Source organism: Leptinotarsa decemlineata, unplaced genomic scaffold (assembly GCF_025532065.1).
Source record: "Leptinotarsa decemlineata unplaced genomic scaffold, Ldec_3_MD MMD2_tig00026328_RagTag_RagTag, whole genome shotgun sequence".
In the NCBI taxonomy this organism is placed as follows: Eukaryota; Metazoa; Arthropoda; class Insecta; order Coleoptera; family Chrysomelidae; genus Leptinotarsa; species Leptinotarsa decemlineata.
In genome coordinates this window covers 20,040,210-20,054,883 of record NW_027412688.1, presented here as the reverse complement: position 1 = coordinate 20,054,883, position 14,674 = coordinate 20,040,210, and the positions used below count along the sequence as shown (strand labels likewise).

Below are 14,674 nucleotides of genomic sequence, written 5' to 3'. Positions count from 1 at the left end.
AAATGTCATTTGCCATTCTCTCCAGCGTTGCCGGCTCTAATGTTTTCGCTCTAAATTTTCGACTCGCGAGCTACTATTCTACCACATTACTATTCCGAGATTCTACTGTTTAATCGTTTAAATCAATGCCTATGTGTGTAATGGGATTTGTGTATTTTTGTTTTTTCCAGCCAGTAGTTGAGTTTTCAAATTCGCTGACAATTGTATTCTGTGGATGAGTATACCGATTGACCGATTGATCCATTCGAAATATTAGCGAGTTTATATTAATTGAAGCAATCCATTCAAAATTTTCTGTCGAATTTAAGAACTGGCTTGGTGTGTACTATTATTTACTGCTACAGAAATTTTATGGAGGGTAGAGGTGAGGAGAATCATGTCAAGTGAGAATTTATTTGAAAAAGTTTCCACTGGTAAATGATACATTATAGTTCAAAAGTCGACCAAAATGGCGCTTATATAAGAAGTGGTATGATATAAACGTGAAGTATGCTGAGTTGGAATATTTACTATTCTCAATGACTTGAGTTGTTCATGGTATAGAGCTCATATAAATTCTGTTTAAAATCTGTTTTTCCGTTAACCAGCTGTCGCACCCCTACGAACGACAACCCTCAGAAGTCGAAACTTGTGCGAGCTAAGGATTAACGAGGTCTCACATTTTAACGTATGATTCCTAACACGGGTTGGACGATAGAAAGTGAAGATCGATCGTTCAGACTAGGGCTTGAACCACCGACCAACACGGCAGTCAATTCGAGTGAGTGAACAAAGCACCCACGCCGAACCGCTTGGCTACCGACCGACCAATAGGACGAAATGTAACTATTCACGTAGTCGAATACTATTTGGTGAATATAACCTAACAAAGTTACTGTGAAATAACATTGAAAGGCTATAATTCATTATCTTGTATTTTCGAAAATAGCTCCATTCCTCACCTCCCAAAATAATGGATGTGGATTCGAAATTTTTCTATCGGAAATGAATACTCTGGTCAAGATCCATATTTTGGAGACCCAACCTGTAAGAATTTCTGCCGATCTGCAAGGTTTATTCTCAATCTTATGAGGAATTTGAATTCTTGTTAAGCCCAATGGATGGATTGTTGGAATTTCTGACGTTTCAACGTCAGAATGAATCTATATTTGAATAACAGACGAATACGTTGTGAAAATACGAGCGCGAGAAAATATTTTATGAGCATATGTTATTCCTTTCAGGTTCATCACATGAATTTTGATGTGGAAAATATTGATATACCTATTATCTACTAGCGATCCGGCCTGGTTCCGCTTGGGTGCAATGCAGATGAATATAAATTCACATACGTTTCAACGGCAGAATGAATGTATTTAAATAACAGACGAAAATGTTGTGAAAATCCCAGCGCGAGAAAACATTTTATGAGCATGTATCATTCATTTCAGGATTATCATATTAATGTTGAAAATATTGATATACATATTATATACTAGCGACCCACCCCGGTTCCGCACAGGTGGAATGCTGATACTAAATATAAATTCACCCAACAGAAATTTAAGGACGTGGAGAAACAGTGATGAAAAGGTAAATTTTCGCCGCGGCTGGCGCCACAGTTGAAATATTAAAAAATCCTTTCTTATTGCACACCTACAACATAAAACGAACCTATACTCCGAAAATATAGCGGTACGGAGAAACAGTGACGAAATGATGATTATCATATGTAAACACGCCCCTTTCATTCCCAGTGGGGACGTTCTAGTTGAAGTATTCAAAAATCCTTTCCCATTGCACATCTACAACATAAAAACGAACCTACCTACAAAATTTCAGCTTCCAAAATTATAACGATACGGGGAAACAGTGATGAATAGGTACCTTTATTTTATGAACGCCCCTTTTCCCCCGCGGCTGGCACTCCAGTTGGAATATTTAAAAATCGTTTCTCATTGCACATCTACAACATAGAATGAAACTACATACACAATTTCAGCTTCTGAAAATATAGCGGTATGGAGAAACAGTGATGGAAAAGTAATTTTCATATGTTAACGCTCCCCTTTTAACTCATGGGGGTCTTCCTATTTGGAATATTCAAAAATAATTCCTTATTGCACACCTATAACATAAAACGAACCTACATAAAAAATTTCAGCCTCAGAAAATATAGCGGTACGGAGAAACAGTGATGAAAAGGTAATTTTCATATGTAAACGCAACCCCAAGTGGCACACTATATTGGCTAGAGTGTAAATTAGTATTGGGCTAATATAGACATATTGTAAATATGAAAAACATATTGAGCCAATATCAATATATATCCGAAAAACTATATGGTTATTTTTATATCCTTCCAATATTGGATAAATATTGGACGTACCATTTGAATGAAATATAATAATTCCAACATCACTCCCATATTGGCTAGACAATTGTAGAAAAATATTGGTTGAAAGTGTAATTCTAATATTGGCTCATTACTCATTGAAAGTTGGAAACAGATATTGTAATTCCAATATTGGTAAAATATTGGTGGTAATATTTGAAATGTTTATGAGAATTTCAATATTATTTACATATTGAATAAATATTGGACACACCGTTTGAATGAAATATAATAATTCCAACATCATTCCCATATTGGCTAGACAATTGTATATAAATATTGATTGAAAGTGTAATTCTAATATTGGCTCATTACTCATTGAAAGTTGGAAACAGATATTGTAATTCCAATATTGGTAAAATATTGGTGGTACCATTTGAAATGTATATGACAATTTCAATATTATTTACATTTTGAATAAATATTGGACGCACCATTTGCGTGAAATATAATAATTCCAACATCACTCCCATATTGGCTAGACAATTGTATATAAATATTGGTTGAAAGTGTAATTCTAATATTGGCACATTACTCATTGAAAGTTGGAAACAGATATTGTAATTCTAATATTGGTAAAATATTGGTGGTAATATTTAAAATATATATGAGAATTTCGATATTATTTACATATTGAATAAATATTGGACACATCATTTGAATGAAATATAATAATTCCAACATCACTCCCATATTGGCCATATTGGTTGAAAGTGTAATTCTAATATTGGCTCATTACTTTTATCCCCACGGAGTGCCTTTCGCATATACAAATGTAGATTACGAGTTTGCCACAGGTGGCAAACAGCTACGATCTTTTTTCGGAATTACATATAAACCTAATCGTCACAAACCACTCTTGTATCATAACAAAAAAAGTAATTCACGTAACAAGTCCGAAAAATACTGTTTTTTGGACGAGCCATAGGCAAGCCCTGGAAGTCTGCGAGTCCAAAGAAACTGTTTTAGGACGTGTTGCCTACACTATTTTATCAGTAGCCGTATAGAATAACAAATCAATGAGGCTCATTTCTTTATCATATTTCTTTGTAGAGCAACATTTCGAAAATTTCAATTCATTTGTAATGAATATTGAAATTCGGACAGAAACTTTTTGATTCTTATTTATATTGAAATTTATATGAAAATGTGTGCAGTTGCTGATGCTTTAGGGATTCAATTCGTTTCAAAAGTTTGTTATATTAACATTCCTTTTCCTTTTGTTGCAGTGGGTACTTTCCGTACTATTGCCAAAAAACTATATTCTTCATAGATTATTTACATTTTATCAAATACACTCCATTTGACTTTTAAAGCTTAGGCCACCGTATAGAGGTAAACACGGTGCTAAGCGTAACACCTAACGTCATAAAGGACACAAACTGAGCTGATTGAAACATCCTGAAAAAAGTCCACATTCATCCTTTCGTCCTTTCACTCCTTCATTTTCTGATGTTTTACTCTTCTTCATTTTGTGGTTTGTTTATGTTATGTTAGGTTAGGGAAGCCATAACAAAACAGATTGTGAAACTAAGTACCTTTTTTTTTTCAGGAAATCATTGTAAGTTAGCGGATAAATATGAGTCTAACAAGCAGAAATCGATTGAGTATATTAGACAAGCCTCTGAGCAAAGGAAAAGGAGAAGTTTCCTTGAGTTGCTTTGCCTTATTATTTTCTGAAGCAGTTCAGTATTGCCAGAACAAATCTCAAACTATTCCAGAACTCCAGAACAGGTAGGTCCATTTCAATAAAAATGATCGCGATTTTCCAAACGACTGAATACATTTAGTTAATAACTAACACTTAGTTCAATTAGAGAAAATTAAAAAGTAGGAAAAATTAAATAACTGTACTTGTTTTTTTACTGATTTATTCAACTATAATAGAACATAGACTCTCACGGTCGGAGTCACAATTGAAGAAAACAGAATCCGGTATGTGCATTGAATGCAAGGATGAAGGTTATATCTTGGAACGACTGACTCTCAGAAGTCTCAGCTACTACTAATGATGTCTGCCACAGTAGCTGACTAAACGTTTAGTACTTCAGATTTCATTCGACCACGCCTATCAGCCCAGATTTTGTTTTCTTTAATTGTTCATTCAACTATTTGACAGCAACTCAACATGAGTGTTTCTTTTCATCTCCTCAATACTTCATTGTGAAGTATCTGCTGATCATATGAAATTTTCATTTTCATGCATACACAAGAATTTTGATTCAAAAACATCAAAATAATATGTGATAGAATTGGACAATACTCTCTCTCTCACTTTATCGTGAGATTTTCACTGGATAGTTTACAAAATCGCATCAAGTGTTTCACTTACTATAACTTACTATAACTTCTTATATGATAACTATGAAAATAGTGAATAGAAAATACATCAGTATAAATTAATAACAATAATAAAAAATAACCACTCAATGCGAATAAATGGGTGCTCTTGAAATTTTAACTGAATATTTCAAGGTTTCAAGAGAAATACATTTTACAGTTTGCATCGAAATTTTGAACTGTTTGGCAAAATTAAGAAAAAATTTGAAAATTGTTCCTGGGACACCAATGCAATGTCCAATGTAAACATTGTTCTAATCACTTCTTTGTACAACACAATTAAAAGAGTTTTCATATAAATCAACTGTTGATTTAGATGAATATTGAATTATTCAGCAGTGAATACTAGTTTTCGTTTCTAAAACTCGTGTATATGATTCTGCTTGTGGGCTTTTTTCGCACACTATGTAGTAGGTACCCTTTGTTGTCAGCAGCTTTGTATTGGCAGAAAAACATTATATTTTCCATTAGTTGAGTCTCATCTCTAACACCCGGCAAAATGCCAAAATATCTTTGCCAAAACCAACTTCAACATTACCCAAAAATTCCATAAAATTTGGGAGTTGAAATGAAAAGTATTACAGATAAGAAAAAACAATTTTCCCTTCGAAACAATATATAACACCCGACAAAATGCCAAAATACCTTTGCCAAAACCTACTTCAGCATTACCCAAAAATTCCGTAATATTTGGGAGTTGGAAGATATTTAATCATATACCATTAGAAATGAAAAGTATTACAGACTCAAAAACATTTTGAAAACCTGTGAAGGAACTTTTACTTGCGAAAGCATATTATAGCTTGGAAGAATATCTTGAAGACAGATTTTTGAGTACCTGAACCTTTGAGGTTAAAACGACTGATTTATTTTATTTTTACATGTAAATGTAAATGTCCTGTCTTCATGTGAGCGTTAGATTTTGTATTGTTTCATTTTACTTTAATTAATTTACCGTAAATTGACTGATTTATTTAATTTATTTATGCTTTGTCAATAAGATTTTTTTTTCTTCGACAATAAAGTACATTTTTGATTTGATTTGACCTTCAATTAATGAGTAACTGGACTAAATACGATATTTTCTATTCAAAATTTTACTACCAAGTTTCTGCATGCCAAAACACGAGAGTTAGTTATTAACTATTCCATGTCAAACCCTAAGTGCAAAGTTTTTCAGTGCAAATAAAATTAAATTATTTCAGCATCACTTTTCCTAATGATTTTGGTGAGTTCAAAGTTTTAGAGTTTCGTTCGAAATTGTTCACTATGCCACACTTGAATTCCAATACTGAAGAAAACAGGACATTATCACTGATGCTTTGACGATAAAATATCAAATAGTAATAATCATTACATTTTTTACTTATGAAAATATGTTTTATTCCAAATAACGGCTATTTTGAAAATAATTCTATCAAGAACACATTTGATTTTTTAAATATCCTTCGACATCTGTCGAGCCGGTGTCAAACGAAAACGATTAAGCGAGAGAAAACTGCGAAATATAATTATTTTTTTCCAAAATTATATTGAATTTACGCTGCAACTTTTCGGGGTGAACTAGAAGCTTTCCATTCCTACAACGGAATGAAGTTCCCCACTGTTTTTTTTTTTAGATTGTCGAAGGTGAAAATACTCGAAAGGGTTAACGAAAAACACACTTGTCATTTAGCAATATACAATAACTTTCTTTCAGTATCAGTTATTTCTCTAACCAAAAGTGTTGTTGTGTGCCTTTCAAACCAAGCACGAATTGAAATCATTTTGTTCCCGTGAATATGGTATTATCGTTCAAAAATTGATACCTTTCAAACGGAGAATATTTCCTACCACTGTATTGTCAAATTCCTTACCATAATCAGTCTGATGGTATGTCCTGCAGTATGGTATGTCCTCCATTTATAAATGTTTTCATGCAGTTTGGAACTTCACTCTTTTCTTTCAAAACACTCAACATAATTTGGAACGATCGTTTTTCAAACACAGAAAATACTTTGTTCAACGCAGCGACTGCTTTCGCATTGGTGCGTAAACATCGACATGAAATAACTCAGCTACCTTTGTTGGTGGATTTTCTCGTTCCGAAATTAGCGTTGTGGTAATTATCATATACACAGTCGTCACAAAAATCTTCATTGTTTATTTCGATACAATGCTTTCTCCAATTTTTTCGTATGACTTATGCTTTGATGACAAAATCTTGCATGGCAAAACTGTACAGTTTCAGTATGAGACATGGTAGGTATTGCAGGTACCAGTGCTTTCATATTTAAGGCATACCACCCTCATCAAGTTCTTTTTCCATTTTTGTAAAGGAACATCTATTCTAATTGGCTTTGAAGGGAATCTTCTTTTGATGTTTCAACTCATAAAAAATAGATTTCTTCTAACATCAACAACATATCAGGTTTCTCTGAGATGAGTGCTAAAAGTTTCGTACTGCTACCAAATCTCTGAATTATATCTTTGTTACACCCTTGGATTGACTTTGAGGTAAAAAAGGGTGATATTCGACGAAATATTTTTGACTGCCCCAAATTTGAGCCGATGCATAAGAATGTGCAAACCAAAGATCTTTTTCATCTATGCATTCAAAGTACATTATAAAACATCTCCGGGTCGGGGTTTTTTACTGAGTTTAATAGACAGAAAACCAGTAGCATTTTTAATGGCCTTCTCAATGCCGAAAACAAAAAAAAAATGACAGTCGCGTTTTCAAAATATTTCATAAAATATTTTTTTTTAAATGGAGCACCCTATATTTCATCATGTATTTCGATTCGTAAAAACATTCTCAACAATAAAGGCCATATCACCTTTTTTCTAAATTTGAAAATGAGCTACATATCTGGTTATATTTATTTATTTCACTAGTACAAAAAATTTCTTTGTTTTGGCACATAAAACCTCATGATTGTCCAAACACCCAATTTTGATACTTATGCGAATGACAATATTTTGTTACTAACAGCAAAAAGAAAAAATTGCGGTGTGGTTTGAACTGTTCAAATATTTTTTGAAATGCTGTTTTCACATCAAGAAAAATGTGATATGTTAGAATCCTACTTGGTTTGTAAGAAAAATAGCGTAAGAGCACTCCAGTACTTATAAGTAAAGACCAGTGCAAACACTAGAACCTGATGACCGTGAGAGACGATTGGGGTTTTGTCGGTGGTTCGTGAATAAATGAAGACAAGGTCCAAATTTCTATAGAAATATTATATGGAGCGATAAGGCTAATTTTTCAAATTGTGGGATGTATAAAAGAAATTATTTTCATTATTAGAGAAGACCTAATCCATTTCTAGTCCATCCCCACAATCCGCAAAGACGATTTAGTATTAATGTTCGGTGTGATATATTTAGAGGCAGAATTATCGGTCCATTTCTCTACCATGGTTCTTTGAACGGGCCCCGTTACATTAATTTATTAACAAGAGTGTTGGAAGAGTTTTTCAATGATTCTGATCTGGAGGCTCGTCAAATGATCTATTTTCAGCAGGATGGAGCACCATGACACCTCTAGATTTTTATTTTTGGAGATTTCTAAAAAATGAGGTGTACAAAATAAAACATAATAATGTAGATGAATTGAAAAATGATATTGAAACTATAATTAATAGAATTGATGGACGAATTGTGTTGAAAGCAACACTTAGAGAAGGACCCAAATATGTGTTCAACAAGAAGGCGGTGTTTTTCAATATTTACTCGATATTTTATAGTTCTTTATTCACCACAATAAATTTTTTTTTGTACTATTGAAAGAAAGAAATATTTCTACATAAGTCGCTCATTTTCAACTTTAGGAAGAAAGGTGATAAGAGCTTTGTTGTTGCAAATGTTATTACGAATCAAGATGCATGATAAAATATACATAAATATATATAGATATATATAAACATCCATTTAAAAAAATATCTTTTTATGAAATATTTTGAAAACGCGACTGTCATTTTTTTTTGTTACTGGCATCGAGAAGGACATTAAAAATGCTACTAATAATGCTGCCAGTATTATTGTAGAAGATTGAGTCTATTTTCCAACTCAAGAAAAATCATTGAATATATGAAACCTCATTGGCCTTCTACTTCTCCATCATCAAATAAAGAATGTGGAAAACTTCCAAAGAAAAGAAAGAAAATTACTTCAATAAAAACTTTTCATGAATATATGTAGATGCAAACTGGAAAGACAAAATCCTATCGAAACAACTACTTTCATATAAACGTTGACTTCCACAAAAGAAAAAAGTCACATTCGATATGAAACTGAAACAGATATCATTCCAATGAACGCTACATAATGTAATGTATGAGAGTATTGATATAAAATGCAACTTGAATGGAACACTATCATCCTCAGTGATGTAAGTGGAAGTTTCGTGAAGACAAGATATTTGTTTAATCACTTCATCAGCACATTTCTTTTATACCATTACGACTTTACTTTACAAAAGAAGACAATTATGTTCTATGGTTAGTTAATCTCAGCCATAGGAATTGAAAAGGGAAAATTAGTTTTGTTTTTTTTCTTACTAATTACTTCTCTATTATTGATGAAAAAAGTGGAAACTTCCAAAGAAAAGAAGAAAGAAAATTATAATCTCTACTTAAAATATTCCATTTTCAATTTAAATGAAATCTTCCTGTTGAATCATATTAATATTGAGTAATAGCCTTTTTTTTATTTCTTCTGGTAGAGTAGGGTTGGAGTACATTATTTATTATTTCATCATTTTACATACTATAGCGTATTTATGACAAGTCACGGATACGGTTATCCTTGTTCGGAGTTATAAGGATAAAATCATTTACTAAAAAAAATTAAATCAATAAACTGATGATTTAATGAGGCCTTCCACAAGTTACAAGTATAGTAAGTTATGTATATTAGTATGTCAATAAACTTCTGTTTGTGAGTGATTAGGTAACCATCAACTCTTGATTGCTTGCCTATAATTTGGGAGAACTGAAACAAATTGTTTTATCTACTTTTTAACAATTGTAGGTTACACGATCTTGGTAGAACTGTTGGCGTAAAACTTATTGATCTCTATTTTATACGAGAACGAGGAGGTAAAAGAGAAATCAAGTTGTTGAATATTCTTCTTTTTGTTAAGTCAACTTTATGGAAAGTGAGTAAATATAGTGAAATCAAAATCCATAAAACTTATTGGCAGTTTTAATTTCAGGCTCTGTTTGGCAAGGAAGCCGATAAATTGGAACATTCCAATGATGATGAAAACACATACTATTTGATGGAAAAAGATCCTCTGGTAAATCGATTCATCTCAGTACCACGTGATAAGAGTAGTCTGAATTGTGCTGTGTTCATAGCTGGAATTGTTGAGGCAGTTTTGACAGGAACTGGATTTGTAAGATTTTGTTGTTTGTTAATATATCACTTATCTATCTTGTGTCAAAATATTACGTTATTCTGCTCAATGGGTTCCTTAAAAAAATTATAATATAATTAATAAGTATTAATTATCATTTCAATCAGATTTTGAGAATATCCTTATTTAGAAATGGATAACTTAATATTTGTAGCATTAATGTGTCATTGCCTTTAGGAGTCGTCGCGAGATTTATATACAGAGTATTAACCATGAAGTATTCATGTGAGAGATTAGACAAGATACAATTAGGTAATTGACTGAATAATAGTAAGCCAGAAACAAAATTCAATGGTTTACAAAAGGCGATAATCTAAAGTTCGAATCATATATCATTGTTCTGAGACATTTTAGAATGAATGTTGGTTTGTGATTTTTATCTATTTATATTTTGGGTATGTATTTTATTCATGTAATTGCAATACATATATAAAAGAGTTTATTCGTTTTGATAAGAGTTGAATGTTGAGAGTAATTATCATCATTAATAAGAATGGATATGAATAATGTAGGAAAAGAGGAAAATTATTTCAATAAATTGATGGATGTAGCCGTTTCTACGTGGTAGGAAATCATCATGAAAAATGAAACTTTCTATGTTTTTTACCACTTTTATTTGTAACTAACTTTATTGCAGTTTCGTCCTATAAGGACATTTTCAAACTTATCATTAAACTAAAAATGATTGATTATATTAGCCCTTATATAACATCACTGTAGGTAATAACAGAGGTACCTAACTTAATTCAGTACCTGAATTTTGTTTACCTGTGACAATATGGATACGCTAATTTGATATCCGGTGAGTAAACTAGGTCGATTTGATCATTTAACAGGTTGCACCCCAATGTTTATGCTTATGAATTTCAAAGGATTCCAAATAATTGAGTTTGCAACCTTTTCTTGCATAGTGCAAAATTTCCATATCATTTATATTCGGGAACTTGTGGTTGCATCCCAGGAAATGTTTTGAAAACGTCAAATCATTTTAACCTTGTCTGAAGGACCTTTTATGTTCAGCATACCGTTTTGAGAAATTTCGACCACATTGTCCCACATAAACACTATTACACTCCGGAAACTTAAGCTTATAAACTCCAGATTTCTCCAACTTGTCCACTTTATCTTTGGCATTGAAAAGGAAATCAGATAACCTGGCATGTAGTCTGATGGCCGCTTCCACATTGGTTTTTCTGAGGAAACCCGCAATTATCTCTGTTCATTTACCAAAATATATTAGAGTTCCATCTGTCCTATATATACTTATTGATTTTAACATCAATTGTTTTTCAGCCAGCCAAAGTAACTGCCCACTGGCATAAAGGAACCACTTACATGGTCAAATTTGATGAGACAGTGTTAGCGCGAGATAAGAACTTAGAGGAGAAGTAGATATAGTTAATTCAATGTTAAATTATAAAATATTGTAAATAATAATAAATATATAACTGAAATTAGTTAAATATTTTTTTATTTCTCATTACCTTATTAAATATCTGATTACATATTTCTTGAAGCAAAAACAATCAAGCAATGCTATTATTGAATCATTAAAAGTCACTATGTTTTTACTTGTTTGTAAATTTACGTAAACTCAATAAGTTTGAAATGAAAGGTAGAACTGAAACCTCTGGCATAGAATGAATACAAAACAAGCACTTTCTTCCTCAAACACCAAAACTGCAACACTATTCGCTATGCACCTTTCACCAACCAAGTTGGAGTCTTCAGGAGATGAAGTAAACTGAAGTGAATCATTTTATCCAATTCAGAAAATATATATTATAATTGATCATTGAATGTTGAAAATTATCATTTTCCAATTCAAGAGACAATCTTTCTAGCTGTAGAATATTTTGAAATATTAAGACAAGCAAATTCTCTGTAAAAGTTTGATATCAAAATTCTTGTTGCACATTTAAAGTATTATGTACAAATAACATGGCTAAACACTCAATTATAAATGTAAAATTAATAAAGCGAAATCTAATATAGGTTAACACAAAAGAAATTGATAATTAGTTTCTGAGTAAAATTATTTCACGTTTGAATTGAGGGAAGAAAAAATATGTTCACATTCAAGAAATCATTTATACTGCTTCACTTTGTTATCAATGGTGAATTGAAATGCGACAGGATTAAATTTTTAATTGGAAAAATAGTAAACTTTATGTCAGTGGAGTGTGCCCGACACACGAATTTATATAGTTGAAGTTGAATTGATTGTGATACATTACATTGCTGACAGGTCTGCAAGTAGCCCTGATGCTTTCTTATTCAGAACATGAGGCTAATCATCACGTTATTCGATTCTGTTGACACTGAAAATAAAAAACAATAATGTCAACTGCTGTTAAATGAAGATAACAAAATATTAAAAAAAACATTAAAATATACAGTCTCCCAAACTTATAATTGTTCTTGAACTATCAAATATCTCCGCTGATTGGCAGTGGACAAAAGTTATGGAGTCCTCCAAGAATAGCTTCATTCGAAGTTTCTGCAAATGCTACTCTGTTCCCCATTTTTTTCTGAATGCATCCTAGTCTCCAGTGTATAGAGATATACTTTTCTATTACAAAAACTAATGCTGCCTTTATGGATTTCTTCTATTTTGATTCTTTGTTGCAACTACGAAATACTTTCTTCACTCGCCGTTGATCAAATATTTTGCTTGATTTGCTTAACTATTTGAAAACGAGAGAAAATCCCAGATGTAGGTGTGTTATGTCCCGACGAGAAAGTAAGGAGGAAGTAATTATCATTAAGTTTAGTGATTAAAGGACCGGGAATTCAGAATCGATCGAACTGTGCAAGCGCTCTACATATACCATAAAAGGTAAGAATGGAGCTACCTACTCAAAATCCGTTTTAAACGAAATTTGCTTGATTTTATCACAGCTTCCCATCCTTTACCGCGATTTTGCTCAACGCGCATATACTTTGAAAAACATAACCGCGTAACATATTTATCACGATAAAATAAACTAGTCAACAACAAAACCTAACAAAAACGTTTAAAAATTAATACCTGGTATTAATGGATCAGACATACTTACCCAGGCATGTGTATTGATTAGCGCTCGTTCGCAGAATTTGTTTCCAATGAACATTTATTCCAAGAAATCTGACAGGGTGGCGAAGTAACGAACTTGCTAGTCCTAAATTCAAACTTCGCAACTGGTTATCGAAATTCAAAAAAGTGAAGGTCACTGATTAGGGAATTTTTATACCTTTCAAAAAAAATTTACACGATCCCCGTTTCCATAAAAAAGTTCAAATCACTCTCTTGACGGCAAGTGATGAAACACTGGGCTTTTTTGTCAAAATTTTGTCCGACTGATATCTTGCCCCGTTCGAAACTTGAAAGGGAGGAGAATAATTCTGTTGAAAAAATATGTTTTTCCGTTGAACAGCTGATGTCGCCCCCAATACGAATGACACAATCGAAACTTGTGCGAGCTAAGGACTAACGAAGTCTTACCTTTTAACGTGTGATTCCTCTAACACGTCCACAGTCTTCTGTTTCATGAACTAACATGAAAGAAAAATCTTTCTATTTTAACAATGCTTGTTGTGAGTTGGTGTCGAGGAGTATTGTTGAATGTCGATAATGGGATCATGATTTTCTAGTTATCGAAGTGGAGAACAGGTCTAAAATACATACAACAAAATCTGCAGCAAAACAATACGTAGTGTTTAGGATAAACTTGAAAAAAGAGGCCCTCACAATAAAGATAAAAAAATATCAAAATTTTGATGGGTTTGCAACTTTCACGTTTTTCCTCCCATTTTTTTTGCATTTTTACTAAGAATACCTGCTCAAACATAATGATATTGTTATCGATATATCAGAAAGCCCTGTTTGCTTTGCAAGTTTCAACTTGCTGTCAATTTTTGATTTGACCGAGCATTTTAGTGTCAATACTTTTTTTAATGTGTAATTTGTAATTCATTATCATAGCGGCGAAATAAAGACTAACAGCTATGACATGAAATTAGTATAAAAATAAAAACAACAATAAAAATTAATTGGCACTCCGGGGCGACTTCATTGATTCCAGTGGCGAATTTGTACATATGAGTTGATGAGAAATAAATTAAGTAAGTAAAAGTAAAAAAAAATCCGAGATAAAGGTCTACCCTGCAGGTCATCCTTACAACTTCTCGCTTCTTCGAGCTCAACATTTTAAAAATTATTTGAAGAAATCAATTAAATTTACACTATTCATTGAACGTGTCGATTTTCGATCGCTTCCCCTTTTTTGAAATTTTTTAATTTTTATAGCGGGAAGTGAAAAATTCAACTTTCATAAAAAAAATTGTTCCAATTTTCTGAACAACTTCTATTAGAGTTAGTAATCTACGCTCTGCGTAGAGCTCAGAATAGCCCACAGTTTGGTTCGCATTTCATTAGCATTTGGAATGGAGAAAAATTTTCATTTCCTCGCAGGTAAATTCCATTATAATTTTGTAATATCAGCTGCATTTGATTCAATGTCTAATAGTTTGCGTTATAAATTTAACACGTTTTCATTAACTACGTCTTTTATTCCATG

At 32.3% G+C, this 14,674-nt stretch overlaps 1 protein-coding gene and 1 long non-coding RNA gene across 2 annotated transcripts; one reads left to right on the top strand and one right to left on the bottom strand.

Moving 5' to 3' along the window:
* The first annotated feature begins 3,715 nt into the window (after positions 1-3,715).
* Positions 3,716-11,578, top strand: Trs31 (trafficking protein particle complex subunit 31). Its single transcript, XM_023174535.2, has 5 exons — positions 3,716-3,871; positions 3,927-4,108; positions 9,728-9,854; positions 9,912-10,094; positions 11,409-11,578. The coding sequence occupies exons 2-5, from the start codon at positions 3,954-3,956 to the stop codon at positions 11,505-11,507; spliced, it is 564 nt and encodes a 187-aa protein (XP_023030303.1). The 5' UTR covers positions 3,716-3,871; positions 3,927-3,953; the 3' UTR covers positions 11,508-11,578.
* On the bottom strand, positions 11,409-13,593 carry LOC141485427 (uncharacterized). The gene is made up of 2 exons (XR_012467200.1): positions 13,175-13,593; positions 11,409-12,436 (listed from the first exon to the last, which is right to left on the bottom strand). It is a non-coding gene; the product is annotated as an uncharacterized lncRNA (long non-coding RNA).
* Between the last annotated feature and the right edge of the window lie 1,081 nt (positions 13,594-14,674).

Excerpts from the sequence above, each read along its gene's own strand:
- Trs31 (XM_023174535.2), top strand. The coding sequence starts at position 3,954 with ATGAGTCTAACAAGCAGAAATCGATTGAGTATATTAGACAAGCCTCTG. Across the intron at positions 4,109-9,727 it reads ATTCCAGAACTCCAGAACAG|GTTACACGATCTTGGTAGAA; the intron begins GTAGGTCCATTT and ends TAACAATTGTAG. Across the intron at positions 9,855-9,911 it reads TTAAGTCAACTTTATGGAAA|GCTCTGTTTGGCAAGGAAGC; the intron begins GTGAGTAAATAT and ends TTTTAATTTCAG.